The sequence below is a fragment of the Mustela lutreola genome, chromosome 10, assembly GCF_030435805.1.
Source record: "Mustela lutreola isolate mMusLut2 chromosome 10, mMusLut2.pri, whole genome shotgun sequence".
NCBI classification, from domain to species: Eukaryota; Metazoa; Chordata; class Mammalia; order Carnivora; family Mustelidae; genus Mustela; species Mustela lutreola.
The window spans coordinates 85,664,661-85,691,820 of NC_081299.1; the positions used below are offsets into that span (position 1 = coordinate 85,664,661).

At 40.0% G+C, this 27,160-nt stretch overlaps 1 protein-coding gene across 5 annotated transcripts in view; it reads left to right on the forward strand.

The window, feature by feature from the left end:
- CDC14A (cell division cycle 14A) overlaps nucleotides 1-27,160 on the forward strand; it is a 190,771-nt gene that overhangs the window by 24,692 nt on the left and 138,919 nt on the right. For all 5 annotated transcript variants that reach the window (XR_009345545.1, XR_009345546.1, XM_059138137.1 and 2 more), the window contains exon 3: nucleotides 14,056-14,131. Coding sequence is in view for 3 of the 5 variants with exons in the window: in XM_059138137.1 (XP_058994120.1) it covers nucleotides 14,056-14,131 (76 nt within the window). In the remaining 2 variants the exon portion in view is untranslated. The remainder of the gene's footprint in view (nucleotides 1-14,055; nucleotides 14,132-27,160) is intronic.

Sequence of the window (27,160 nt, forward strand, 5' to 3'; positions counted from 1 at the left end):
GGACAAATTATGATTCAGTTCTTTCAGTTTGCTTGAGATGAGCCTGACAAAAACACAAAATTTAACTAAGGTGCTACAGACTCAGTTAAAACTCAGTGCGGTCTTGATCAGGCGGCCTGACAGAGGGATCCAAATGGCTGTCGGAGTGTCCAATGGGGAGCTGTCTGCCGTCCAAGTTCTTTCTATGCCAAATCACCATGGGGCGGCTTCATTATTTTGTTTGAAGTAGATTCCTAAGGCATCAGATGTTCTCATTTGTAAGTTCATAAACACATTCCAAAGCCCGAAGCAAATGACTTTTACTTACCCACAGCTTTAATACACCTTTGTGCCTAAAAGAAAAGGAAAAGAAAAAAGACCCTTGACGCATTTTCATAGGAAGTGAAAAAAAAGAAACTTAAAACTTAGAAATGGTTGGAAATTGCTGGAGAAGGAACCACCATTTAGGTGAGCTAGCTTTCAGTGTGGAGTTCTGGGCTAAAGCTTTGGGGGTACACAAATACATAAGGCAGTGAATACAAACATAGTGAAGGGCAAAATATGGCAAAAGCTGCAAAGGTATTTTTTAGGAATCCAAGAGACATGGAGATTATTACCACCCAGGGTGATAACTTCCTAGAGGGGTTTGAACTGGCTTTCGAAGGGCACAGAAGAGCAAAGAGTGTATTTTACCATCTCTGTGAGGACATGTACTACCTGTTTTTGTTTACCATTATATATATCCCTACAACCCAGCACGGTGCCTGACGCACAGCTGGTGCTCAAGAAATTTTAGCTGAATGAATGAATGAGCAGAAGAGGAAGGAAAGAAAGTAGAGATTCCAGTGTTTGGAGTTAGCAAGATTCTCTTAGGTGAGGCAAAATGTTTGAATGCATAGAGGTCCCCGGTGAGGTTGGACACATAGTTGGAGACTACATGGTAGAAAACCATTTGGACCTCTGTTGTGCGGGTTTATCAGTGGCAGAGAGCTCTGGTTTAGGCTGGGAAGTGGGGTCTGGTTAGGCTGTGGGAGGACTGAATTACGGTTGTAGCAGTGGGAACAGAAAGGCCAGAGGGAGAACAGGGGGAAGAAGCTAGAAGGGATGGATTGACTGTATTTGGGATTGACCAGGTCAGGGAGGGGGGTGGTGAGGAATTGAATATGTATGTTTAAGATTTCTGGTCTGGATGACTGGGACGAAGAGATATATTATAGTAGGCAATTATGTAAATTGGAGAAAGGTTTGCCTTTTTAGTGCTTGGTTTTGTTTTGGGAATAGGGAAAGGAAGTAAAAGGGGGGTTTACAATGAAAGTAAAAGGAGGAATCTTTGTCTTTTGTGATCTTTAAGGAGAAAACAGACAATGCTTGCTCAGGAGTTTTAGATATTTACTTGTTTAAAAACTGAGAAGGTGGATGGGACAGTGATCTAAAGTTCCTTTCTGACTCCCTGATTTGAACTGGGCTTTCTAAGCTACGTGTCAAATTCATTGTTTCTTTAAAAACAAAAAAACTTTTTTTGAGCTTTACTTTGAATTTACCTAAGAAAAAAAAAACCTTGAATTTTGGGGGATCTGGGTGACTCAGTGAGTTAAAGCCTTTGCTTTCGGCTCAGGTCATGATCACAGGGTCCTGGGATCGAGTCCTGTATCGGGTTCTCTGCTCAGCAGGGAGCCTGCTTCCTTTCCTCTCTCTCTGCCTGTCTCTGCCTACTTGTGGTCTCTCTCTGTCAAATAAATAAATAAAATCTTAAAAAAAAAACCAACAAAAAACTTGAATTTTGTTAATCCTCTAAGTACTTCCAGGACCACAAAGAATCAGATGTTGAATGAGAACCATCAAAATATCACCTTATCTATTGAAAGTATGTACTGTTTATTTCTGGTTCTGACAACTTGGAAACATCTGGTGAATGATCACAGTTCTTTGTAATTGACAGTGAGTTCCTTTATAAGAAATAGTGTGTGTGAATTATAGTTTTTGAATAAAATGTTTTTTTTAAAAGATTTTATTTATTTGAGAGAGAGAGAGAGAGAGAGAGAATGAGCAGTGGGAAGGGCAGAGGGAGAGAGAGAAAGAGAGAAACAGACTCCCTGATGATGTAGGGCTCCATGACAGGACCCCAGGATCATGACCTGAGCCAAAGGCAGAGGCTCAACCAACTAAGAGCCCCTGAATAAAATGTTTCATGTATTAATCTATACACTTTAATATTTTGGTCTTAAAGCTGTTCACATCCTATTGATGAAGAATTTGCTGGTTTGGACTTGTTCTTTGGTTATAAAATTTAATTTTGTTTTGGAGAACCAGGAAAGATGGTTTATTTCACATTTGTTCTCCTTGGTGGGTATGTTCTAGTAATGCATTTATCTGGTTGTGTTTGGGAATGTGGCATTCCAGGGAGGCAGCTCTTACGAGTCAATTGGGAAATCACATCTTGGAATATGAAAACAGTTTTATAATTTGTGGAACTTTTCTAAGGTGAATCTGTATTTCCGCCTTCTTGAAGAGTTTACTGCTTATGATTTACCTTTTGTTTTTCTGTAATACTCAGACTCTATTACTATAAGTTCATTGGTTGTACAGTTTCACTGTAATTCAGGGATGGTTTTAGCTGCTTCTAAGGAATGAAGGGCTCTCGGTTTATGTAGCAGATGGTGCCTGTTTGCTAAACATCTTGTTATCTTTTAGTGGTTTTAAATTTATTCAGTCAGTTTTTATTGGTAGCTAACTACTAGGAGTACAGTACATTTTAGGTGCTGCTTACTATTGGGTTAGCTATTGACATTACTATCAGTGTAGCCACCCCTAATCACTTCCTCCTCTCTATGGTCTTATGAGTCTAATATACTATGGACGTAGAAACCAGACATCATATTTTATTGGCCTTTGGTACAAAGTAAGACTAAATAGACCCTGTGTGAGAATGGAACTTTCTTATAAACATGGCTAAAGGGCGTGGATTTTGGGGCACCTGTGTGGCTCAGTTGGTTAAGCATCTACCTTTGGCCCAGGTCATGATCCTACGGTTCTGGGATCTAGCCCCACATTGGGCTCTCTGCTCAGCAGGAAATCGTCTTCTCCCTCTTTCTCGGTGCTCTCTCCCCATCTCTCAAATAAATAAATAAATAAATAAAATCTTAAAAAAAAAAAAAAGGCATGGATTTTGTGGCAGGCTTTAGAAGAAACAGTATGACTTTGTTTATTGGCTCACTTAAAATTCTCATTTTTATTCCAGATTGGGATTTCTGAATTGGGGATCCTTGAATAACTGATTTATTTATCATTCATTTTTTTTCTCCCTCCCTCCCTCTCTCGTTCGTTCCTTCGTTCCTCCTCCCTCCGTATCCACCCCTTTCTCCCTCCCTCCCTTTCTTTCTTTCTTTGCCTGCCTGCCTGCCAGTGAGAGGGGGAGAAGGGGGGAGGGGCAGAGGGAAAGGGAGAGAGAGAATCTCAAGCAGGCTCCATGCTTGGTGCAGAGTTGGACATGGGGCTCGATCTCACAACCCGGAGATCATGACCTGAGCTGAAATCAAGAGTCAGCTTCCTCACTGACTGAGCCACCCAGGTGCCCCAAATAACTGATTTCTTACTGTATACATTTCTCTTTCTTTTAAGAGGGCATGGTATTGATACAGCATTTACATTAGTCTTGGTAGTCAGTTATTGATTCTCTGCAGCTGGATTAATCTGAAATGTTAAAGACTTTTTTCCCCCCTAAATATGAGATAAAAAGGTTTTAAAAAGGCCTCTTCTAGGAAGCTGTGAAGGATGGGCTTGTAAAAGAGTGCCTTTCCTGTTCTGATAGCCCCTAACCGACTTTGCACCTGTTTCACAAGCCCCAAGCAGATTGGCTGCCACTCTAGAAAACCCCGAAAATAAAGGCTTAGGATGATTTTAATATGGCAAAACTCTCAGAACTGAAGGGGCTGCTAGAACAAAAGGAATTGGGGCGATGTATAGTCAGGATGAATCTTTTCAGACTGGGGGTTACTTCTGGAGCAGGCCACCTGGGGAGCTAGCCGGTGGTAAAGATACAGGCTGAAGCGGGGTGATGGGGCTGGACTCTAGACCTTTCCCGGCAGCAGAGAGGTGGGCCATCCTTCTGTTCTCCTTCCCCTTTACTGCCTTTATGTCTTAGGTCATTTTTGTTAATTTTGTCCAGTTAGTTTTATTATGTGACCATCGATAAACAAAATGTAATACCTGATATCTCTCCCCACATTAATCTGGTGTATGGCTTAGAAGGATTAAATGGAAACAGGCAGGGTTTTTGCAGATGAACCAACCACATCTCAGTCGTTCATTCCTTACTCAGTCATCTCTGTGTCAGGTGCTAGGGATGTAACATGACAGTGAGCACATTCAAACCCAGCTCCAGGTTCCTGGAGCTTCTATGGTCCAGTGGGCCGTAGGGAGGATATTGGTCCAATATTCAGACATAGGATTATTGGTAAGTACTCTGAAGGAGAGAGCTAAGAAGCACATAACAATGGAGCCTGGCCTGTGGGGGTGGGGTGGGAGCGTAGGGGGATATGTGAAGTGGGGTGAGGCCCGAGGTGGGTGTGGGATCAGGGAAGAAGTCTCTGAGGAAGTGTGAGTAGAGCTGACACCTAAAGGGTAGGTAGAAGTTAATTAGGCCTGGGAGGGTGAATGTGCTAACGGCCTGAGGCAGGGACTAGAAGAAATAGCTTGGCTGGAGCTTACTAGTATTAAAACCAGGAAGATGAAGCCCCGAAGAGAGAGAGAGAGAGGTAGGGGCTGCACCAGCCTGGGCCTCACAGGCAAGTATGAAGGTTTTGCTTTTAATTCCAAGTGTTTAGAGGGGTAATATGATCTTCACTGGGTTTTAGAGTAATTGTTTTCCTTTCCTTAAAAAAAAAAAGATTTTATTTATTTATTATTTGGGAGAGAGAGAGAGATTGAGAGAATGAATAGGAGGAGGGGCAGAGAGAGAAGCAGACTCCTTGCACATTTGGTCTTAAAGAGTGGAGAGCCCGACGTGGGCCTCGATCCCAGGACCCTGGAATCATGACCTGAGCCGAGGCAGACACTTAACCGACTGAGGTGTCGAGGCACCCAATTATTTTCCTTTTCAAGGCCTTCGTTGCTTTATGAAATATGAGGAGGGTACAGGGCATCAGTCATCATTCTGTCTTCTATCAAAGCTGTGCGTATGCTGTTTGCGTAGTCCTCTCTCCCTCAGTATCTGCCATTGAATAGAGTTAACTTATACTGCTTGAGAATGTTTCTGTGGGAGTGAATTTTAATTTTGCCAGTGCATTCCTGAAGAAATCTCCTATTGTTTTTATTACTGTGAGCCTCAGAGGGGGGTTTTCATTAATTGACTTTCTCCAAAGAGGGAAGTCACAGAACGGGAGACTCTGATGCTGGAAGCTTCCTTGATACCATCTAGTCTGTTGTTTGGCTTTAGGGCAAAGTGGCAACACTAACCTATTTTACAGCAGCAGCAAGGCCTTGTTCCTTGCCCCAGGGAGGGAAGGTACTAAGCAGAGAAAACTTTATCATATTTCCGGTGTTGTGGACTTTCCTAAAAACCCAGAATAATGTACCAAAGACCAGGAGTCAGAGTTGACACAGGAGTCAGAGTTGATACTGGCATTTTCCCCTTCCTTTACGATCTCAACAAATGTCAAACTTTATGCAGGCAAATAAATGGTAATGAGATCAAACTTGCTACCTTATGAAGCCACTTTGTGGTCTGTGGGTTTGTTTCCCAGCTGTGCAGAAAGCCCAGTGAATTTCAGGGAGGAAACTGAGGTTCTTCCCCTTCTTTGAGAAGATATTCTGAAGGAAATGTACCCAGACTCAACATACAGGGAGGGTGGAATGCATCCATTAGGGCCTGTAGCCCTTGGGAAACATGTGAACTGTTGAGTGGGTTTGACCAATATGTGTAACTATAGAGTCATAGACTCTTTTTTCTTTTTTAAAGATTTTATTTATTTATTTTTGGAGAGAGAGTGCAAGTGAGAAAGAACATGAGCAGAGGGGAAGGGAGGGACAGAGGGAGAGGGAAAGGAGAGGGAAAAGCAGACTCCCTGATAGCAGCCTGACAGGGGACTTGATCCCAGGACTCTGGGATTATGACCTGAACAGAAGGCAGATGCTTAACCAACTGAGCCACCCAGATGCCCTAGAATCTTAGATTCTTTCGACTCTAGTATATATGCATACACACACACACACACACACACACACAAACACACACAGAGTATATATTATATCTAATAGCCTATAATGTATATAATAGCTAGAAAGCTGGTATATGATATGATATGATATGATATGATATGATATGATAAAAGATTTGGAAAGAACTTTAGAAGCCTTAATTCAGCAGCTTCATCTGAGATGAGGATGTGGAATCCCATAAGGCACCAGCCCAGAGACACTGAGTGATCAAGTTGGGATTTGAACTCCTTGCTTCCCAGTGGTCTTTAGTTTTCTGTCAGACTCTATATGACTGACATGGAGCTAGGGAGTTTCTCTGATGTGCCATCTCTCTTCCCTGGAAGTCAATGTCAGTGTGTGGTTTGTTATGCTATAAGGGCTTGAATGTAAGCCTTGAGTTATAAGGGCTTCGCAGTGTACTTTGATCTTAGATTAGTGTTTGCTGAGTAGTTGAAGCCTTTTTGAAATTTGATTATTATGAGTTTCAGCCATATTAAGAACTTCATCATCCCACTGGAGGGGTGTGGATAATATTCCAGTTATAGAGGAAATAATAGGTGGTGTGTAGAGCCTACGGGTTGCACTGATTAATGCCACCAAAATTTTATACATATTCACACATATATAAAATCTCACTGTACTTTGGAGGTACTTACTGTATATAATCTCATATAATCTCACTGTACTTATGCTACTCAGCATTTATCACACTGTGATAATGTTTATTTGTCTTTTCATTAGTTGGTGAGCTCCTTTGAAGTAGGGAATAGCAGTCTTCAGGCTTTCAGTAAATATTTGAGTGAGTGAGTGAATGAATAGACAAAAACTGTCAGCAGTGCTGGTAAAAAATTGAAGAGTTGGTATGCCTTACAATAATCTTATGGAATTTTTCCATCCTATTTATAAAGAAGTTAAACAATTTTTTTGTGGGGGCACTTGGGGGCACCTGGATGAGCATCTGACTCTTGGTTTTGGCTCAGATCATGATCTTAGGGTTGTGAGATTGAGCCCCATGTCGGGCTCCACATTCAGTGTGGAGTGTCTGCTCAAGATGATCTCTCCCTCTCCCTCCCCTCTTGCCCCTCTCCCAAATAAATAAAATTAAATTTTTTTTTTTGCATTGTCAGCACTCTGATGAATATACTAATTTACAGTGCCTGACCCAGAGTAGGTGGTCATAAACTTTGTGGAATGAATGAGTGCTGCTTGGATCATGGTTTATCTTTTTGCTGAGGAGTTGAAAATTTTTAGATGAATCTTTTGATACATAGAATAAGATACGATAGTGCTTTAAGGAACAGTTTTTCTGAGAATGTACCCACTTAAATTAGAGTTTGTTTGTAAAACCAAACACAAAATAATGATATGTCATACACTTCATAATTCTATGAGAAGAGTTAGACATTTTGGGTATAACCAAAGGTCTTCTAGGCCCAATTTATATTTTACTTCACATCTGTAGGACCAGCACTATGGATGTTAGGTGACCCTGTGGGTATTGGGTGACCCTGTGGGCAGTGGATGACCCTGGTAAATGATTGCTCTGATCTTGGGCTCCCATTTCTTTTTTCTTCCCAGAAGGAGATGATTCTCCCTTCCCTACTTGCAAGACTCCACAATTCTTTGAACTTCTTTCCTTTTGAAACAGGAAAGAATTTGATTTTAGCTATTTATACTTGACAAATAAAAGACAGATTGACTGATTTTTACTGAATAATTCATGAGTTTCATTCTGGTTCTTGGCCCATAATTTGCCAACCTACAAGGGAAAATTTACAAATAGATAAGAGATTAATTTGTTGGTTTGTTCCTTCATTGCTTTGGAGGGGAAGCTGAAGGTATCTGAAATAATCAAATAATATATCCGCGGTTTTCCCTGCCCAAATGAGCCCAAATGAGACCAGATTACCCCTCCCTCCCCTGTCCAAGAAAAAGTGGTAGCCATTGCTTGACTGTGGCTCTGGAGGGCTCTTCCTGGGAATTGCCAGAATGGAGAAGACTATTTAGTGTCATTGACTTCAGGCTTAGGAGTCCCCTCTGTCCTTAGATTTTTCTTTCTTAGATCTCTGCAGGGCTCATTTTTCCTCCTCATTCACTTTCCCCGGGTTGATAACTTCCATTTCTTCTCTTCTACCCTGAGCCCAACTCCTTCATTCTCCTGCTTTGCTTACAAGTTGCCCAAGTACATATTTTACACTCTCTAACACATTTGATTTATCTCAATTGATATCAGTTGGTTTTTGTATTTTAATATTTCTCTCTAGTAAATGTGTTTCCATTTTCCCCCACCTCGGGTAAGGAGGATTCTTATAAAGAAGCACGTTGTTGCTAGGTATTTACTCAAAAAATACAAAATACTAATTCATAGGGATATGTGCACCCCAGTGCTTATAGCAACATTACCTACAATAGCCAAGATATGGAAATAGCCAAGTGTCTGTTGATGAATGGATAAAGAAGATGTGGTATGTGTGTGTACGCACACACACACACACACACACACACACACACACAAACACAGGAATATTACTCAGCCATAAAAAAGAATGGAAACTTGCCACTTGCAATGACATGGGTAGAGCTAGAGACTGTAGCCAAATAAGTCAGAGAAAGACAAATACCATATGATTTCATTCATATGTGGAATTTAAGAAACAAAGCAAGTGAGCAAAGAGAAAAAGAGAGAGAGAGAGAGAGAGAATCCAAGAAAACAGACCCTTAACTATAGAGAACATACTATGGAACCATAGAGAACAAATTGCTGGTTACCAGAGAGGAGATGGGCAGGAGGATGGGTGAAATAGGTGATAGGGATTAAGGAGAGCACTTGTGATGAGCCACAGGTATTGTATGGAAATGTTGAATCACTATATTGTACACCTCAAACCTAATACTCTCTGTTAACAAACTGGAATTTAAATAAAGAAGTAAAGAAAAAAAAAGAAGCTTATTTTTGGAAGGTGTGTTCTTTATTCATGGTGCTTTATTGTATCAAAGTGTGAGCAGCCATGACCATTTTCCCCGCAATGATCTTGACATTTTCAAAATGTATTTAGCCAGTCAGAAAATAATATAAAAACACAAAACTATATTATTATAAATACATATATATTCTTAGAAATGCCAACACTTGTGAGGAAGGAATATATAAAATGGCCTTAAGATAGAGTTTGTTAGCTTTGTATTTGCCTGCAACAATTCTGATTTTTTTTTTCCTAAGGTTTTATTTATTTATTTGACAGACAGAGATCACAGTTATGCTGAGAGGCATGCAAAGAGAGAGGGGAGGAAGCAGGCTCCCTGCCAAGCAAAATGCCTGATGGGGGGCTCCATCCCAGGACCCTGGGATCATGACCCGAGCCGAAGGCAGAGGCCCTAACCCACTGAGCCACCCAGGCGCCTCAACAATTCTGACCTGTTTTTAAATTGCTTTTGGCTGTACAAAGGTTTTGACTGCATTTCTTAGTATGACTTGAGGCTCACTCCCCTTTTTGTGAAATATGAAAGCTGGCCCACTTAGCTTTAAGATCTTGTGATGTGGGAAACTCTGGGTTCAGGTTGCTTTTCATCTACCCTTTACCTGGTGTCGTGGTCAAGATGCAGGTATAGCTTCTTCTGTGTAGCTGTCTCATGCTCTTCCCGCAGCTTGTTTCTTTGAGGGACAGTAGAGGAGAGTGGGGTCAGGATCCCTTCTATTTCTCTCCTCCCCTGCTTTAGGTCTCTAATTGTCTTTTTGGAAATATGACCTCCTTGAACAAAAGGGGAGAGGAATTCCCAGAGCCTAATTTTACTGTTGGGAGCTATGTGAACCTCTGAAGGGGAAGGACCTCAATTTCTTCAAAGATTTTATCCTTACCTCACTCAGGTTACTTGGCAATTTTTCCAGTGTTTTATACTTATTTTTGTTCTCCTCTTATCTTTTCATCTTGATTGGTGTTTTCTGTCATTGCAGAACATTGTCGTTATTTTCATTTTCCAAATCAGTAGCCATTGCTACATGTAGCTTTTGAATGCTTGAAATGGGCGGCTTAATATGATGGGAGAACTGAATTTTTAATTTATTTAACTTTAATATTAGTTAATTAAAATTTTTTTATTTGACTATAGTTGACATTCCATTAGTTTTAGGTGTACGACATAGTGATTCAATATCTCTATACATTATGCTACAGTCACCACAAATTTGCTACTGTCAGTCACCATACAGCACTTTTACAGTACTGTTGACTATATTCCCTGTGTTGTAGCTTATATCCCCATGACTTCTTCATTCCATAACTGGAAGCCTGTATCTCCCACCCCTCTTCACCCATTTTGTTTGCTCTCTGGTTCTGCTTTGTGTTTGTTTATTCATTTGTTGTTTTAGATTCCACACATGAGTACAGTCATATGGTATTTGTCTTTCTCAATCTGACTTACTCCACTTATCATTATACCCTCTAGGTCCATCCATGTCATCACATATGGCGTGATCTCATCCTTTCTTATGGCTGAGTAATATTCTGGTGTGTGTGTGTGTGTGTGTGTGTGTGTGTACATACACACCACTTCTTCTTTATTCATTCATCTGTGTGTGTACACTTGGGTTGGTCCCATATCTTAGCTGTTGTAAATAATGCTGTGATAGAAATAGGGTATATAACTTTAATTAATTTAAATTTAAATAGCCACAGGTGGCTATTGGCTACCATGTTGGAGAGTACAGATCAACTTAAGGACATGGTTTGTATTTGATGTTCTTTTTCCTGTCTTATTGGAGTATACTAGTTTAGTTATCTGATGTTTGGTGAAAAACAGGTGTGTTTGTTAACCATGTTGCTTCCAAAAGTAGAGGTGGCTAAGTGGACTCTGCAGTTAGAAACTATACAGTTTGAAACTGTAGTTGAAAATGAAGTTGGCTTCTAATGGTTAGTACGAAACTGGAATTAGATGCTTCAAATTTTTTGTGCTTTCCTGAAATTTATTCAAAGTGAATCTGAAAAGCTGATAGAACCATAACTAAAAATTCTAGATTCACCTTATCTTTAAGCATTCATGTTTGAGTAGGAAAAAACAAGATATATTAGCCAAGAGTGTTGCTTCCAATAACTCAAGGACAAAGAAATCTTTGTAATAGAAACAGGGCTGTTTTCATCATGCTGGGAGGTGCTTATTTTTAGATTTTCATTTTGATTCATTTGAGTGGATTTTTGTTGACCATCCAAGATGGGTCAGTAATTAGATATAATAAAACACAGTTCCTTTTTGATTCATAGGTATTTCCTTTATACTTACAACACAGCAGTACACTGGGAACTTTAGAAATATATCAATAACTTTTTACATTAGATTATTGCAAGTTTCCTTTTTTGGCAACTCCGTGTTTTTAATTCTCATGAAGCTTGTATATAGGGACAGCTAATTTTGGTGTTACCTAGAATATAAGTTCCAAAATATTACCAACTTGATTAATGTAGATAAAATATACAAGTTTAGGGGCATCTCGGTGGCTCAGTCAGTTGTGCCTGCCTTGTGTCAGGTCATGATCCCAAGTGTCTGCCTTGGCTCAGGTCATGATCTCAAGGTCCTGGGATCAAGCCCAGATTCCTTAGGCTTCTTGCTCAACAGGGAGTCTGCTTCTCTCTCTCTCTCTCTCTCTCTCTTTCCTCTGTTCTTCCCCCCTGCTCATGCTTTCTCACCCACTCTCTCAAAATAAAATAAATAAAATCTTTTTTTTTTTTTAAAGATTTTATTTATTTATTTGACAGACAGAGATCACAAGCAAGGCAGAGAAAGGCAGGCAGAGAGAGAGGAGGAAGCAGGTTCCCTGCTGAGCAGAGAGCCCGATGCGGGGCTCGATCCCAGGACCCTGGGACCATGACCTGAGCCGAAGGCAGAGGCTTTAACCCACTGAGCCACCCAGGCGCCCCAAAATAAATAAAATCTTAAAAAATAAAAATACAAGTTTAGTATTGCTATGTAAGACAAGTGGCTCCTGGCAGATTTGATGTAGTGTAGTACATATCTATGGCACTCTAATTTAAGTAGCAGAAAAAATGTAAATGACTCCCTCAAAATGAAAGTCTTTGGAGGGTGGATTTTTTGGGAAACTTGTTGATATTTAGTAAATTTATGGTCTAGTGAAATTGAACCTGAGCATTAGTGAGCAAAATAGTCATAATGAGGGCTCATTTATTGAAGGTCTTTATTATGAGCAAGATATTCTTCTCAATCTTTATGGATAAGATACAGCCCTAGAGAGAGAGCCTTACTCTGTAGTTGGGCAGGTAGGATCTACACTTAAAAAAAAAAAAAAAAAAAGCTAATTGAACATTATGTAATAGTGTCTCAGATGGTAAGTTTTGGGAACTTTGAGAGAAGGGTAGTTTTTTCTAAGGGTGACCGGAAAGGTAGGATTTGAACTGGATTTTGAGGAAGTTAGAGAGGAGCAGAAAGAGGAAAAGGAGGGCATGCCAGCCAAGGAGACCAGTGTGAGTTGAGGCTTGGATTAAGAATACGCTATGGAAGGGCACCTGGGTGGCTCAGTGGGTTAAAGCCGCTGCCTTCTGCTCAGGTCATGATCCTGGGGTCCTGGGATCGAGCCCCGCATCGGGCTTTCTGCTCAGCGGGGAGCCTGCTTCTTCCTCTCTCTCTGCCTGCCTCTCTGCTTACTTGTGATCTCTGTCTGTTAAATAAATAAATAAAATCTTTTACATTAAAAAAAAAAAAAAGAATATGCCATGGAGTATTTGGGAATAAGGGATGGACATGGGTGTTGGAATATAGATCCTATATGGGGTCCTTTAGGAAATAAGGTCATCCTGGAAGCTAGGGGCATGAGGTGTAGGGCTTTGATTGTTGGGCCAAGGAATTATTCCGAAGAGAGCAAGGAGCCATTAAACATTTTTGACCGGTGGGAAGAAATACGAGAAGTGAGATATTATGAAGATAAATCTTCAGAGTGTAATACAGAGTGGTTGGGCAGGGGAGAGGCAGAATTTAAACATTAAGGATGTGAGATGAAGAGGCTCTGCCCTTTCGTTGCTAACATAGGAAATGGACAAGCAAGGGATGACTTAAAAGTAGTGGCTTTTCTGGTATATGAGAATTAAATTGATATTTATTTGTTGCCCTTTTGTGACTGCAAGTTTTTCCTGCCTGAGTAACTGTCAGAAGCAAATGTTTTGAGTCTGGTGGGCTGATTTGAAGGAAGGGTGGGTTGAGTTTTAGCTGTTCTGAGTTTGAGGTGATGGAAGGACCTGTAAATGTGAGGTTCGGAGGTAGTTGAAGATGAAAAGGCTGATGCTGGGTCTCAAGTGTGGAAGCAATCGATCTCTATTCCATAGGGTTATCTGTGAAATTCATGATAGTAGGTACGAGAGAACCATGGACTGCTGACTATAGCCTGTAGATGTCCTAGGTGGGGAGAGGGAGAAGGGTCTGTGTGTCACATGATGCAAAGTTCAAGGAGAAGGAAACTGAAAGAAGACCGCTAGATTGAAGATCCTTGAGAACTGAGAGCAGTGTTTGAGGAGAATAGTTAGTGACTGAGTAGGTGCTAAGTACAAGGAGGAAGTGAACATATGTGTTATGTTCTTGTTGCTTCTTTTGTTGCCTGCTTTTCAGTCCTTGTCCTGAGTGTCCTGGCAGGGAAATAGGAGGAGGTAGAACTCAGAATTGTCCAAACAGTTCCCTGTTAAGAGACTGGAGACTGATTATAGTGATTTGTGATCCTCTGTAGGGTGAAACCACGAGTTATTTGGGCTCTGCGAATCAGTTATATATTGAACCTTATTCTTGATGATAGCTGAAATTTGCAATTTTAATGAAAATGAAAATGAGTATTGATGTTACTGAAAATTATATTTCTACTAAATACTACTTTTTTATTTTAAATCTCAGTTTTTATGCAGATTTTGGACCTCTGAACTTGGCAATGGTGTACAGATACTGCTGTAAACTAAACAAGAAACTGAAAGTGAGTATTACGGTGATGTTTATGTTTTGGTATTAAACATTGGGACTTTGACCACTGGGATTGCTGTGCATACACCATTTAGTTAGGTAATCTTGATCTCTGGATATTTTTACAAGGAGTTCGCCCAGAAGTTGAAACTGATCCATCTGAGTATTCCGTAAAGGACACGTTAACCTCTTTCATTTTTCAGGATGAATTGAAATGTGAGCTGGAATGAAGTCATTGGAATAGTGATCTAAGAAAGAAAGCACAAATCCTTTCAGGTTGTTGTTTAATGAGTCTATCACATTCCTTCCTAGGATGATTTTTCTGAAACCAGGTGATAAAAGGACTCATCCCTGCATGGCAGAAGCTCTGGAGCCTTTCCTGTCTGATCAATATTGAAAAAATTTTTCTTTTTACCTTTTATTTTTATTTATTTTTAAAGATTTTTTATAAACATATAATGTATTTTTATCCCCAGGGGAAGAGGTCTGTGAATCGCCAGGTTTACACACTTCACAGCACTCACCATAGCACATACCCTCCCCAATGTCCATAACCCCACCCTTCTTCTCCCAACCCCCCTCCCCCCAGCAACCCTCAGTTTGTTTTGTGAGATTAAGAGTCACTTATGGTTTGTCTCCCTCCCAATTCCATCTTGTTTCATTCATTCTTCTCCTACCCCCTTAACCACCTGTGTTGCGTCTCCACTTCCTCATATCAGGGAGATCATATGATAATTGTCTTTCTCCAATTGACTTATTTCGCTAAGCATGATACCCTCTAGTTCCATCCACGTCGTCGCAAATGGCAAGATTTCATTTCTTTTGATGGCTGTGTAGTATTCCATTGTGTATATATACCACATCTTCTTGATCCATTCATCTGTTGATGGACATCTAGGTTCTTTCCATAGTTTGGCTATCGTAGACATTGCTGCTATCAATATTGAAATTTTGACATATTTCTTGAAGGTCATCTTTGTAGAATTAACAGCTGAGATTGATGAACTAGTAGTGATACAATAGGGACTTTACCTGTTATGACAGAATTTGGGTTATACATGCGGTATTCATCTTTATTTTTGATTTTACCTGTTTTTTTTTTTTCCTCTTAAACTCCAAACATATATGAGGAAAAGCAATATGTATACTCCTGGTTTTGGTAAAGTTATTTCATCACATAGAAAGGAACATTTCTTTTTTTCTTCCAGTTTTCTAAATGAGGATCTTAAATGTAATGTTTTGGTTTGGAAGGTCAAATACCACCTAGCATGCTGTTAAAGATGACTGGTAAATTACAATGCTCAGGTCATTTATTCTTTTTGCTGGTTAAAATGTAACTGATGTGACACAGTATAGTGCCTTGTATATATTAGCTGCTTGGTGATCGTCTTTTGATTTGATTGATTTTTATTGAATTTAGGTATAAGACAGCTGTAGTAGAGAATGTTCTGTAAAATATATTGTGCATTCACAGATTTTTGTCATTGATCTGAAAATGCTAAATGGTCATGAATGAATACCAAAGATATTTTTTTTTTAGTCAATCATTTTATAACATAAGATCTGTTGGAATCAAGTGTTTAAAGAATTAATTTATAAAGATTATCTGATTTGAAAAGATGTATGTAAATTCCTTTAACTGATCTACATTCTTCAGAAAAGAAGCTACTGCCTATAGTTTAGAAATTAAAGGTGAAACTTTTATAATCACCAAGGAAGCAAATAATATCCTAAGAAGGATTTAATATAAAAACATAAAGTGAATTTTTAGTAGATGAATTAACAAGGAAAGGGTAGTTCATAAATAATTAAAGCTTATTTCTTCCTTTTGAGGACCTAGGAATTTTTTTTGCTTTCTTGATTAGCCCTCTTAGTATGTAGTTGGTATGAACTGGGTATTAACAATTTGCGACCTATTATTTAGAAGATTGAAGAGAAGAGAATCATTTTGAAAATAAATTTTTGCTCTGACTTGGTGTTACGTAAGAGAAGTTGGCTTGAGTAAGGCTATTTTTCTATCATATTCAGTACCAAACCCTAGAGGTAAGTGTATACATGGATCTGTTTCAATTTGTTTTCATTTACAAAGCTTTCTTTCAACATTATATGAAAGCTTAATAGAGTTTAGCAATCCCTTGGTTCATTTCAGCAATCAGGTAATCTGATGGATTCCTAGAAGGACATTTTTAGCTTTGATACAGCTAGTGGGCACCCTGTTACTTGCCGAAGGAATGAATGTTCAAAACCCAAAAGTTAGTAAGTCATGGGTTGTTTCGAAGCATCCAAGTAGAATCTCTATATTAGGAGAAAAAGACTGACTTTACCAATCCAAAGCTACAGTTGCTTCAGTCTTATGGAATCTCAGTTTCTTTAGCTATAACTCCAGGATTATCGAGCTCCCACAGAGGGGTGGTTAGGATTATATTAGAAAATATATAAAAGGTCTTTGCAAATTGTAATGTCTTATGCTGAAGAAAGTTACTAATGGAACATTTATGACCTTGGGTAAGAAATAATAGTAAGAGTTTCTCAACCCAGGTTATGAATGCCTTCTCAGCCCCCTATTATTATTTCCACATTCAAAAGCTATCTGAAATAATTTTAGGAGTTGAAATGACCATTTAGTCCAGCCAGCTAATTATATCAGTGCAGAAGGGGAGGCCCGGGAGAAGCAGGTGACTTGCTCAAGGCTGCAAAGTCAAGTAGGGGCTCGATTTCAAGGCTCTTGACTTACTCCTGCTCCTCTCCACCTTCTTTGCTAGCGGAGCCGCTGTGGTTTATAATCTTTCCAGGTGTGCTCACAACACTGCCCCAGCTGACTTCACCTTATCCGACAGGGGTCTCGAGACTCCTCTGCCTTGTTTGCTCCGGGGACTGTGACTGCCACTCCAGCTGCTTTTCTTCCAGGAACCCAGACTCCAGACTTTGCTGCTTTGAATGGACCCTTCTCCTTCCGTACCTCCTGCATTCTGTCTGCCTCACCTTCATGTAGTCTCCAGGCCCTCAGGCTCCCTGTTGGTGTTTCTCGTCTGCAGCCCATGTTCACCCGTCTTGGGCACATTCCTTCCATGTCTTTCGTCTTGCTTGCCTTGACAGCTGCCACCCTTGCTGTCTTCCCCAGTGGATGATTTCATGCGCTAACTCACTGATTTCCTGGAGATCACAGTACTCTCTTGACAACCAGCCACGCACTTTACCCTGAGCCACAGTGGTTGCTCCACATGATGCCTTGTGACGTCCAGTCTGACTTGAATACCTTTTCTCTGGTTTGGTCACTCCTTGTTTTTTACGCCTTCTAGGATCTCCTCATCCTATGGGAGAAGGTGGGAGGTTCCTCCTGTTTTCCCAGAATTCTCTGTGCAGATCTCTATTACTGAAGAATGATAATTACCTGTTGGCATTGCTCTCTCTCACTAGACTAGATGCTCCTAGGAGGTGCGGATATGACATATAATTCTGTGTCCCCAATGCCTGGCATAGGGTCCCCAGACACACTGAAACTTCTGTTGATCTTAGCATGAACTTCATGATCCCACTCGACTTGACAGGTCCTCTTTTAGCCTCTTGCCTTTGGAGGTTTCAGAATACTGTTGACATCCTCACTATGCACTGATTTCTTTTTTCTTTTTTTTTTTAAATTATTTTTTTTAAAAGATTTTATTTGTTTATTTGACAGATAGAGATCACAAGTAGGCTGAGAGGCAGGCAGAGAGAGAGAGGAGGAAGCAGGCTCCCTGCTGAGCAGACAGCCCGATGTGGGGCTCTATCGCAGGACCTTGGGATCATGACCAGAGCCGAAGGCAGAGGCTTTAACCCACTGAGCCACCCCGGTGCCCCTATGCACTGATTTCTTAATCCTTTTCTGCCTCACTTTTGCTTTACTTACCCTGCTGAAACCGCTCTGGTGACCTTTTTTTTTTTTTTTTTTTTTTTTTTAAGGTTTTATTTATTTGAGAGAGAGCGTGCACACGAGTCTGGGGGAGGGGCAGAGGGAGAAGCAGACTCCCTCCTTAGCAGGGAGCCAGGTGTAGGGCTCCATCCCAGGATCCCAAGACCATGATTTGAGCTGAAGTCACACGCTTAACTGACTGAGCCACCCAGGCACCCTGATTGGTGACATTTTAAACACCAGATATGACAGTGTTTACTTGGTCATCAAACTCTACTTCTCTGAATAATTTGGCACTATTTTAACTGATTACAACTTAGAATAATTCTGTGGTGTGGTTTCCTAGCTCTTTTAGGCATGTCTTGTTTTCTACTTCGGTAATTTTTATTTCTTCCAATAAAGCTTTTTATGGTTTTTTTTTTCTCCTTTATTTGATACCTTATGTAGATAGGTAATATTTTGCAGTGCATTCTAAATTTTTAATTTTTATATTCTCAAAAGGTAATTTTTTCAGGTTGATGATTTGAGGTAGTGATTTATTGCTATTTTTCATGTGCGTCAATATGCATTCTATTCCCAGTGACTTTCATTTTAATTATGTTGATTAGAATGGAACATTATCCATCAAACATCTACTTAGATTAAAAAACCAAAAGTAGGGGTGCTTGGGTGACTCAGTTGGTTAAGGGTCTGCGTTAGGCTCAGGTCATGATCCTGGGAGGGAGCCCCATGTTGGGCTCCCTCCCTGCTCAGCCTCCCTGCTCAGGAAGGAGGCTGCTTCTCCCTCTTCCTCTGCCCCTCCCCCTCAGCTTGTGCTCTGTCTCTTGTTCTCTCCTTTGAATAAATAAATAAAATCTCAAAAAAAAAAAAAACCCGCCAAAACCAAAAACCACAAAACAAAAACCAAAAGCAGAAATTACTACCATCAACAAAAAAACCTATTTAAAAAAATTTTAAACTGTATTTAAAAAAGTATCAGCACTAAGTGTTGTGCAGTGATAGGTTGTAGTTCGCAATTTCTGGTCAGTAGTTTCTGTGATGAGGAAAGCAGTCCAAAGAAGGAAGATTTATTGAAGTGAGAAAAATTGGTAAAACTGTATATGTTGTTTAATGTAAAATGCCATTAGTGATTGAGAGGCTAGACCAGAACTTAGTAATTTGGTATTTTAAGAGATCCATAAACCCCTGAAATTATATATAAAATTTTATGTGTATTTACATTTTCCTCTGAGAAGACTCATAACTTTTAAACCAGTTCTTAAAGGGATTCTTGCCACAGACAATGGTAACAACACAGGGCTAGAATATACAGGCTTCTAAAAGGGAAGATGGTTTCTAGCAACGTAGTGATATTTTAAAAAACAATACCTTCTTCATACTTAGTCATGTAAGAAAATCTTTCAATGACTGATACAATAATAGGAAAGTTTTATAAACATATGGTTGAACTAGCTTTTCCTAAAATGGTCACTACGGGTTTTTTCTTTTTTTCTTTTCTTTTCTTTCTTTTTTTTTTTTTTTAAAGATTTTATTTATTTATTTGACAGAGAGATCACAAGTAGGCAGAGAGGCAGGCAGAGAGAGAGAGAGGAGGAAGCAGGCTCCCTGCTGAGCAGAGAGCCCGATGTGGGGCTCGATCCCAGGACCCTGGGATCATGACCTGAGCTGAAGGCAGAGGCTTTAACCCACTGAGCCATTCAGGCGCCCCGGGGTTTTTCTTTTTTTAAAAAGATTTTATTTATTTATTTGACAGAGAGAGCACAAGCAGGGGAAGTGCCAGGCAGAGGGAGAAGCAGGCTCCCTGCTAAGCAGGGAGCCAGATATGGGGCTCCATCCGCACCCTGGGATCATGACCTGAGCTGAAGGCCAACGTTTAGCTGACCGAGCCACCGAGGTGCCCCAGTGGTCAATACAGTTTTAACCATTGATTTCACTTTCCCTCTGAGAAAACAAAAACCTCAGTCTGTGGGAAAACAAAACAAAACAAAATAAAAAAATAAACCTAAAAGCATCACTGAAAAAAGGGGACATTTTCTAGGACAGTAATTTCTTTTTAATACTGCTTTTACGATTCAGCAGGACAATTATAGTAATCTTGAGGACTGCTTTTAAAAGGTTTAAAAGAATATTGATAGAAGTGTAATTTTAAATGTACAAAACCTCCCACATAGCCCTTTCAGGGTAAAAGAAAGAGGGGGGGGGCTGGTGAAATGGACGATTGTATTAAAGCATTGAAAGTGCCTGGCAGATGGTGGGGGCTCAGGGACTGTCCTTGTTGCTGAGTGAATCAGTGCAGTAATCCTATCCACTAACCAGGCACCTGCTATGGTATCAGGTGATTATACACAAGAACTCTTTTGATATAATGATCAGACCACCCTCTTATTATAACTACAAAAATGTGTTGAGATTTCTTCATGAGGTTATCTTCTGTTTCAGGTTCATAGGCTTTGGGGGGAAGAAAAGCAAGTTGCATTTTGGAGATAGTTGATGTAGTTTAAAGAGGTATCGCGTTCTAAAGCAGTGTTAATTCACATGGGAGTGAGCGTACGTAAAGTTAGCAAGACACGGAGTCCTTCCTGATTCCCATTTAGAAGTCTCGAGGCAAGAAGATCCCCATTAATGGAGAATCCCCAAATTTCATCAACCAGATTATCATCATGGTCAAATAATCCTGATGAGCAACTTTTCTCTGACGTGTTCACTTCTGCTCTGATCAAATGTGCCATTTCACTGATGAAACATATTGGGTTTGAAATAAAATGGACCATACATAGACATCTTTTTCTTTTTAAAGAAACTACTCAACCTATTCTGTTTTAGCTCAAAATAAAAACCTAAACCATATTTTGTTTTGTACAGCCAAAGAAAATTTTCAAGAATATCCCTTTCCTGGGAAAGTTGGAGGTAAAACATGTAGAGGTCATGGCTGTTGACAGGAGGACCTGTTCATTTTCTCGCTTTTGCAATGAGATGACAACTGATTGCTTTGGAGACGCTGATTGCTGCGGCCATTACTGGGCTAGCCTAGTCACCTGTAAGAGAATGATGCGTTGGTCACCACGGCCCCAGAGCTATAATCTGAGCACCATCACTGGCCAAGCTTGCTTGTTTAGGGAAGTGCATGGGCTCTGTTTTTTTTTTTAAATTATTATTATTAATTAAAGAACATATTGTCCAGGCTGCGCTAATGTCTTCCTTAGCTCTATCAGGCTCATTCACATGGTTTAATTAAACATGGTGTTCCAACCAAATGACTTGAAGATTTTACTTCTAAGCATGGCAGACAACTTTACCAAAAGGCTGCTTAAAAATCTGTGTTTCGAAATTATGCATTAACTCTTTGTGTGTGTGTGTGTGTGTGTGTGTGCACGCATGTGCACGAGCTCATTTTGGTTTTGAGCTTAATTACACCACCTGGCGCCACCTCTCGTTTTTGAATGGTTGAGTAGTTTGTGGTCTCCTGCCCTACGCTGAACAAGTGCATGATTTGTATATGGCACCGCCATCCGAGTATAGCCTGGGCTCTCTGTGATTCCTGTAGCATGTCAGCATTTTCTCTCTTTGAATTGCCGTGGCTTGTTTTTCTGCAGGAGTGAGGTCTCCAGAATGCAACCTTTCACACAGCGTTCTTTTATGAGATAGAAAACGTCTGACTGGGGTCAATACCCTTATCTTAATTTTTATTATTCTCTCGTAGCCGTCGGAGTACTTTGGTTTACAAGTACCGTTAAACATTTATATGCTAGATTGCATGCCTGTCATGATTTTCATAGCAAGTGGTAAAACTCTGACTCTCAGGTAAGCAGTTCAGCTCTGGAAATTTCTGGAGGTTTGATCGTATATTTAATTGATATTCAATACTATATTCTAGATATACTATTCAATAGATATTCAATACTATATTGTATCTCTTATCTATTTTTTTAACCTTGCTAAAGGAAATAATTGCTGTCCCTGTAATTAAGATCATTCCGTTGGTCTTTGCTCTGTGATGACTGCATCCCTAGATAGTTGTTCTCTTTTGTTTGTAATAAGCCTTGGTCAATATTTCCCCCTTGGTTAGCATCAAATATTCATTAGACTGGGAAAGCTTATGAGGCTAGAGACTAAGGTTCTGCTCCCTTGTTACCCCATTGTTCAGCACCGTCTTTGACACGTAACAGCTGCTCAATTCATGCCGATAAAGCCAATAGAACTTTCTTAAGCCACAGTATCTTGGTACACAGATCTGGCAAACTGGTTGCCTATGAGCTACATTCAGTTTAGTAGTGTTTTCTTGGGCATGAATGCTGTTTAAAATTTTTGAATTCATGGTTAACATCTGTAATTTATGAAAATTTCCATTTAATTCTGGATTTTGGGCTTCTCTTAAATATTAAAGTACGTGATTATGGGCCCAGATTCCTACATGGGAGTAGGAGGATGGAGCTAAGTCTGCTTGGGATAGGGCATGCTTTTCTAGTTTACCAACTTACCCACTTCAAATTCTTGGTCTCTGAGGGCATTTGAACTTGGAACTTCTGGAATAATGCCATTTAAGGCAGCTCAGTTATTGAATCATTAAAGGATCTTTTCGTAAATTGTTATCATCTGGAATGCAAGAATTTACAAATTGTGATACAGTTTTCTGAGGAATCTGGGGAAATGTGTTTTTAATAACATGTTTTTAAAAGGCATATGGAATTATTTGGAGTTCCTAAGATAATTTAAATATGTCTTTTGGGGCTACTCGACCAAATGGACAGTGTTTTAGTAGTTGTGTAAAACATTTCCAGGGGTTGACCAGTCACAATTTCATGTAGCATAGCAGATTATCAGTGTGCTGTCCCTAGATCAGCAATGTAAGCATTACTAAGGAACTTGTTAGAAATAACATTCTTGGCCCAGCAATCTGTGTTTTAATAAGCTCCCTAGGTTACCCTAGAAGCAGCCTGTTAACAAAATGAAGTATAACAATAAAATATAATTTAGATTGATATATTTTTAAAGATTTTATTTATTTATTTGACAGAAGGAGAGAGAGACAGTGAGAGAGGGAACACAAGCAGGGAGAATGGGAGAGAGAGAAGCAGGCGTCCCGCTGAGCAGGGAGCCCAGTGTGGGCCTCAATCCCAGGACCCTGGGATCATGATCTGAGCCAAAGGCAGACGCTTAATGACTCAGCTACCCAGGTGCCTGATATTTGTTTTTTATTTCTGAAAAGTTTTAGTAATAATTGATTAATTCAACCAATTCTTTTTTTTTTTTTTTAAGATTTTATTTATTTGATAGAGATCACAAGTAGGCAGAGAGGCAGGCAGAGAGAGAGGGAGAAGCAGACTCCCTGCTGAGCAGAGAGCCCAATGTGGGGCTTGATCCCAGAACCCTGGGATCATGACCTGAGCTGAAGGCAGAGGCTTTAACCCACTGAGCCACCCAGGTCCCCCCAATTTTTTTTTTAAATGCACGTTTATTTCTTTTTTCTTAAGATTTCTGTTTTTAAGTAATTTCTACACCCAGCAGGGGGCTTGAACCCACAGCCCCGAGATTAAGAATCACATGTTCCTCTGACTGAGCCAGCCCTGTTGGCGGCCCTGTTGGCCCGAGAATTATTTAAATTTTGAATCGTGAAACTTGTTTTGGCCTTATAATTGGGATTTACACAAACAAGCTCAGCAAGAGAGTTGTGGATTTCTTCCATCTACCATACTCGCTGAGAGAACCCCACTCTCTGGGACCTGACATAGGAGATGTTGGACTAGTGTGATAAGCCAGGCCCTCTCTGGCTCTTAGCTTTTGTTCTCTTGGTAAAACAGAGACACAGAATTCTCATTATTTAAGCCTGCCCAGGACCTCTGGTTTGGGAGTCACACTGTTCTGGTCAAATTGGACCCCTTTGGTAGTGTTTCTATGCTTTAGAGAATGATAGAATGTAGCAATAAATGTTAGCTGTCCTTATTAGAGAGAGCTGGCTACATCCACTTAGGTTAAGAGGGTTCAGAAGGCTGTATATATGTGAGTGGGGGCTGCAGGTTATCATTTGTAATTGGTCGTGTGCAGGCTTGCTTCAGAGCAAGCAAATAGTCCAGAAGTCTTAGTATTCCTTCTGTGATATTCTCCTCTTTATATTTAAGACTACGCTCGTTTGTTTTATCAGGTCCTAACTTTGTTATTGTACAGTGTTTTTGTAATGTCTGAACTTCTCATGTAAAGCAAAAAGTGTCTGTAATAGAGCAGGTAGCTCACTGAAGCTAGAGGTGGTGGTCTAACTTTGCAAGTGCTCTCCTTTTTCTTTTCTTTTCTTTTTTCTTTTTTTAAAGGTTTTATTTATTTCTTTGAGATAGGGGAGAGAGAGAGAGAGAGAGAGAGAGAGAGAGAACAAGTAGGAGGAGCGGGAGGGGAAGAAGCAGGCCCCCTGCTTGCAGGAAACTGATGCAGGACTCAATCTCAGGACTTGATCTCAAGACCCTGGGATCATGACTTGAGTGGAAGGCAGATGCTTAATTGACTGAGCCACCCAGGTGCCTCTGCAAGTGCTCTCCTTGAAGGGCCTGGTCAGCATACTGAACCACAGAGGAGTTGCACCAAAGTAAGGAAGACGCAGTTCAGTTTGGAGGCATGAAGTTTTTTCTTGGTATTAGCGCAGAATCTGAGAAAATATCTACTGGGCTCATTCATAAATCAGAGTCCTTTTGTCTCTAGTCTGTACCTTTCTCTTCCAATGGTAAGTTCCTCCAGGAAAGATCTTGAAGTTCTTTCTTCAGGGATGTTTCTCTAAAGGGACTTGAGTCATTGGTGTCTCCAATAGATTGTACTGTTTCTTCTGGAATACTTTAATATGTAGTAGGTCATTTTTTAAAACTTTTTTTTTTTTTTTTTAATTTTTAAGTAATCTCTACACCCAGTGTGGAGTTTGGATTCATGACCCCGAATCAAGAGTTGTATGCTTTATTGACTGAGCCAGCCAGACGCCCCATCCTTGAAATTTTTTATTCCAGGACCAGAATATCTGCTATGTTATGATAACATTGCTGGTGTAAGACTGGGGCAGGGTGACCTATGAGAGGAAGGCCTGGCCATGGTCAGGAAGGAAATTAGGACAAGGCCAGTAAGACACAAGAGTTTTCTCTGTTATCATTTATTGTGAATTAGTTTTGACTCCTTGAGTGAGAACTGAAACTTTGTGTTCTGACCTGGGACTCACTGGCCAACCTTCACTAGGCGGATCATTTTTTGACTGTAATGCTTAGGAGACTTCACTGAGAAAAACAAGAGAATTCCCAAAATATCTATGCATGGTAGATGCTAGGAGCTTAAAAAATTTTCCTGAAAGTTAGAAAGTTGTAGTTAAAAAGTTAGTTGTTGTAATGTACACCATGATGATCCTAGTTAATAATACCATATTATATATTTGAAAGTTGCCAAAAGAGCAAATTTTAAAGGTTCTCATCACAAGAAAAAAATTCTGTAATTATGTATTGTGATGGATGTTAAAAAAAAATCTGTTTCCATCCTATAGGCAGCTTCCAATAGGAGATATTTTAAAATAGTTAAAATTTGAAGGTGTATTTTGCAAGAATATTCATTATCTGATGTATTTTCTGAAAGCTTATAAAGTTGAAAAATTCTTATAAAGTTGAATTTGTATTATATTTACTTTAAAAAATTTGTAGGTTTTAGTGAAAAGAAAGTTTCCTTTAGAATTTCACCGTCTAGCTTCATTATAGGATGGTCTCTGAAACATATACTAAGGTATATCCCATACACTTTAAAAGAAGAGTAAAAGAACAAAAACCAAGCAAATGCAAAATGTTTGAAATCATCCAAAAAGACTATTGGTGACAAAAGCACAGCCTTATGAGTTTGTCCCTTTTGGTGAATAGATTTGTAAAATAAAGTTAGTTTCACATTATTAAAGAATAGCAATAGTCTGTTGTGAAATCTAAATTCTTCCTGGAAAAGGGCATCAAAACAGACAATCCAAACGTCCAGATCAGTTGTGGGTATTTTCTTCCCCACAGGTGTTTCAGGGAACCAGGAAATGTAATTAGTGACAGGCTGGGGACCAAAAGAGCTGAGTCCTTATGCTAAGCCTGGCTCATGTTTGTGGATGCCCAGCCTGTAGAAGGCAGTCTTTAGGTTTGGGATCAGACACCACAAAATCTGCTTAGGTTTTACCGGCCTTGACTCTCCTTTTGGTAAATCAAGCCTAACTTACTGATGGAGAACAATAAATGGCAAAAGCAAGACAACAAATAATAAAATAACAAAAGGAAATGTCCAGTGGACAATGGTTTCAAACAGAGGAAGCGGGTGCCTGGGTGGCTCAGTTGGTTAAACATCCGACCCTTTTTTTTCCTTTTTAAAGATTTATTTATTTGAGAGAGAGAGAGGGAGAGAGAGCAAATGAGCGGGGGAAGGGACAGAGGGAGACGGAGGGGAGAGATCTCAAGCAGTCCGCAGGCAGCTGCAGTTTCCACTGAGCAGGGAGCCCTACATGGGCTCAGTCTTAGAATCCTGAGATCATGACCTGAGCCAGAACCAGGAGTCAGATGCTCACCATCAGAGCCACCCAGGTTCCCCTAAACATTGACTCTTGATTTTGGCTCAGGTCATGATCTCAGGGTTGTGAGACTAAGCCCCATATGGGGCTCCATGCTCAGGGGTAGGTCTGCGTCTCTTCCTTTCTCTCTCCCTCTGCTCCTTCACTCTGTCCCCCACCCCTGCTTGTGTGCTGTCTCTCTCTCTCTCTTATAAATAAATAAATAAATAAATCTTAGAAAGAAAACAAACAACAAATTGTGGAAGCAAGGAGATATGTTTCAGCACTATTGATAGTGACCTTGAAGTCTTTAGATAACTTAAGTGCATTGACTGAACTGAATTGAATAAAATGTATTTTTAAAGCTTTATTTCGTAGGGGTATTTTCATAAGCCTGTCTGAAAATGAGGACTTCAGTCATGAGACCCACTTTGAGGCAAAACCTTCCTTTTCGAAGTTCACTTTAAAAGAGCAATGCCATTTTCAGAATAAGTGATTCTTGATTAGGAAAGAAATGCCTAAAGGAATGGTGAGGGTTTCCAGGCTCATCGCTGGGATACATATAGCTGAGTCTTCTGTGGTTTCATTAAAGCTGGAACATTGCAGCTTCATGTAGAATAGACGTCAGA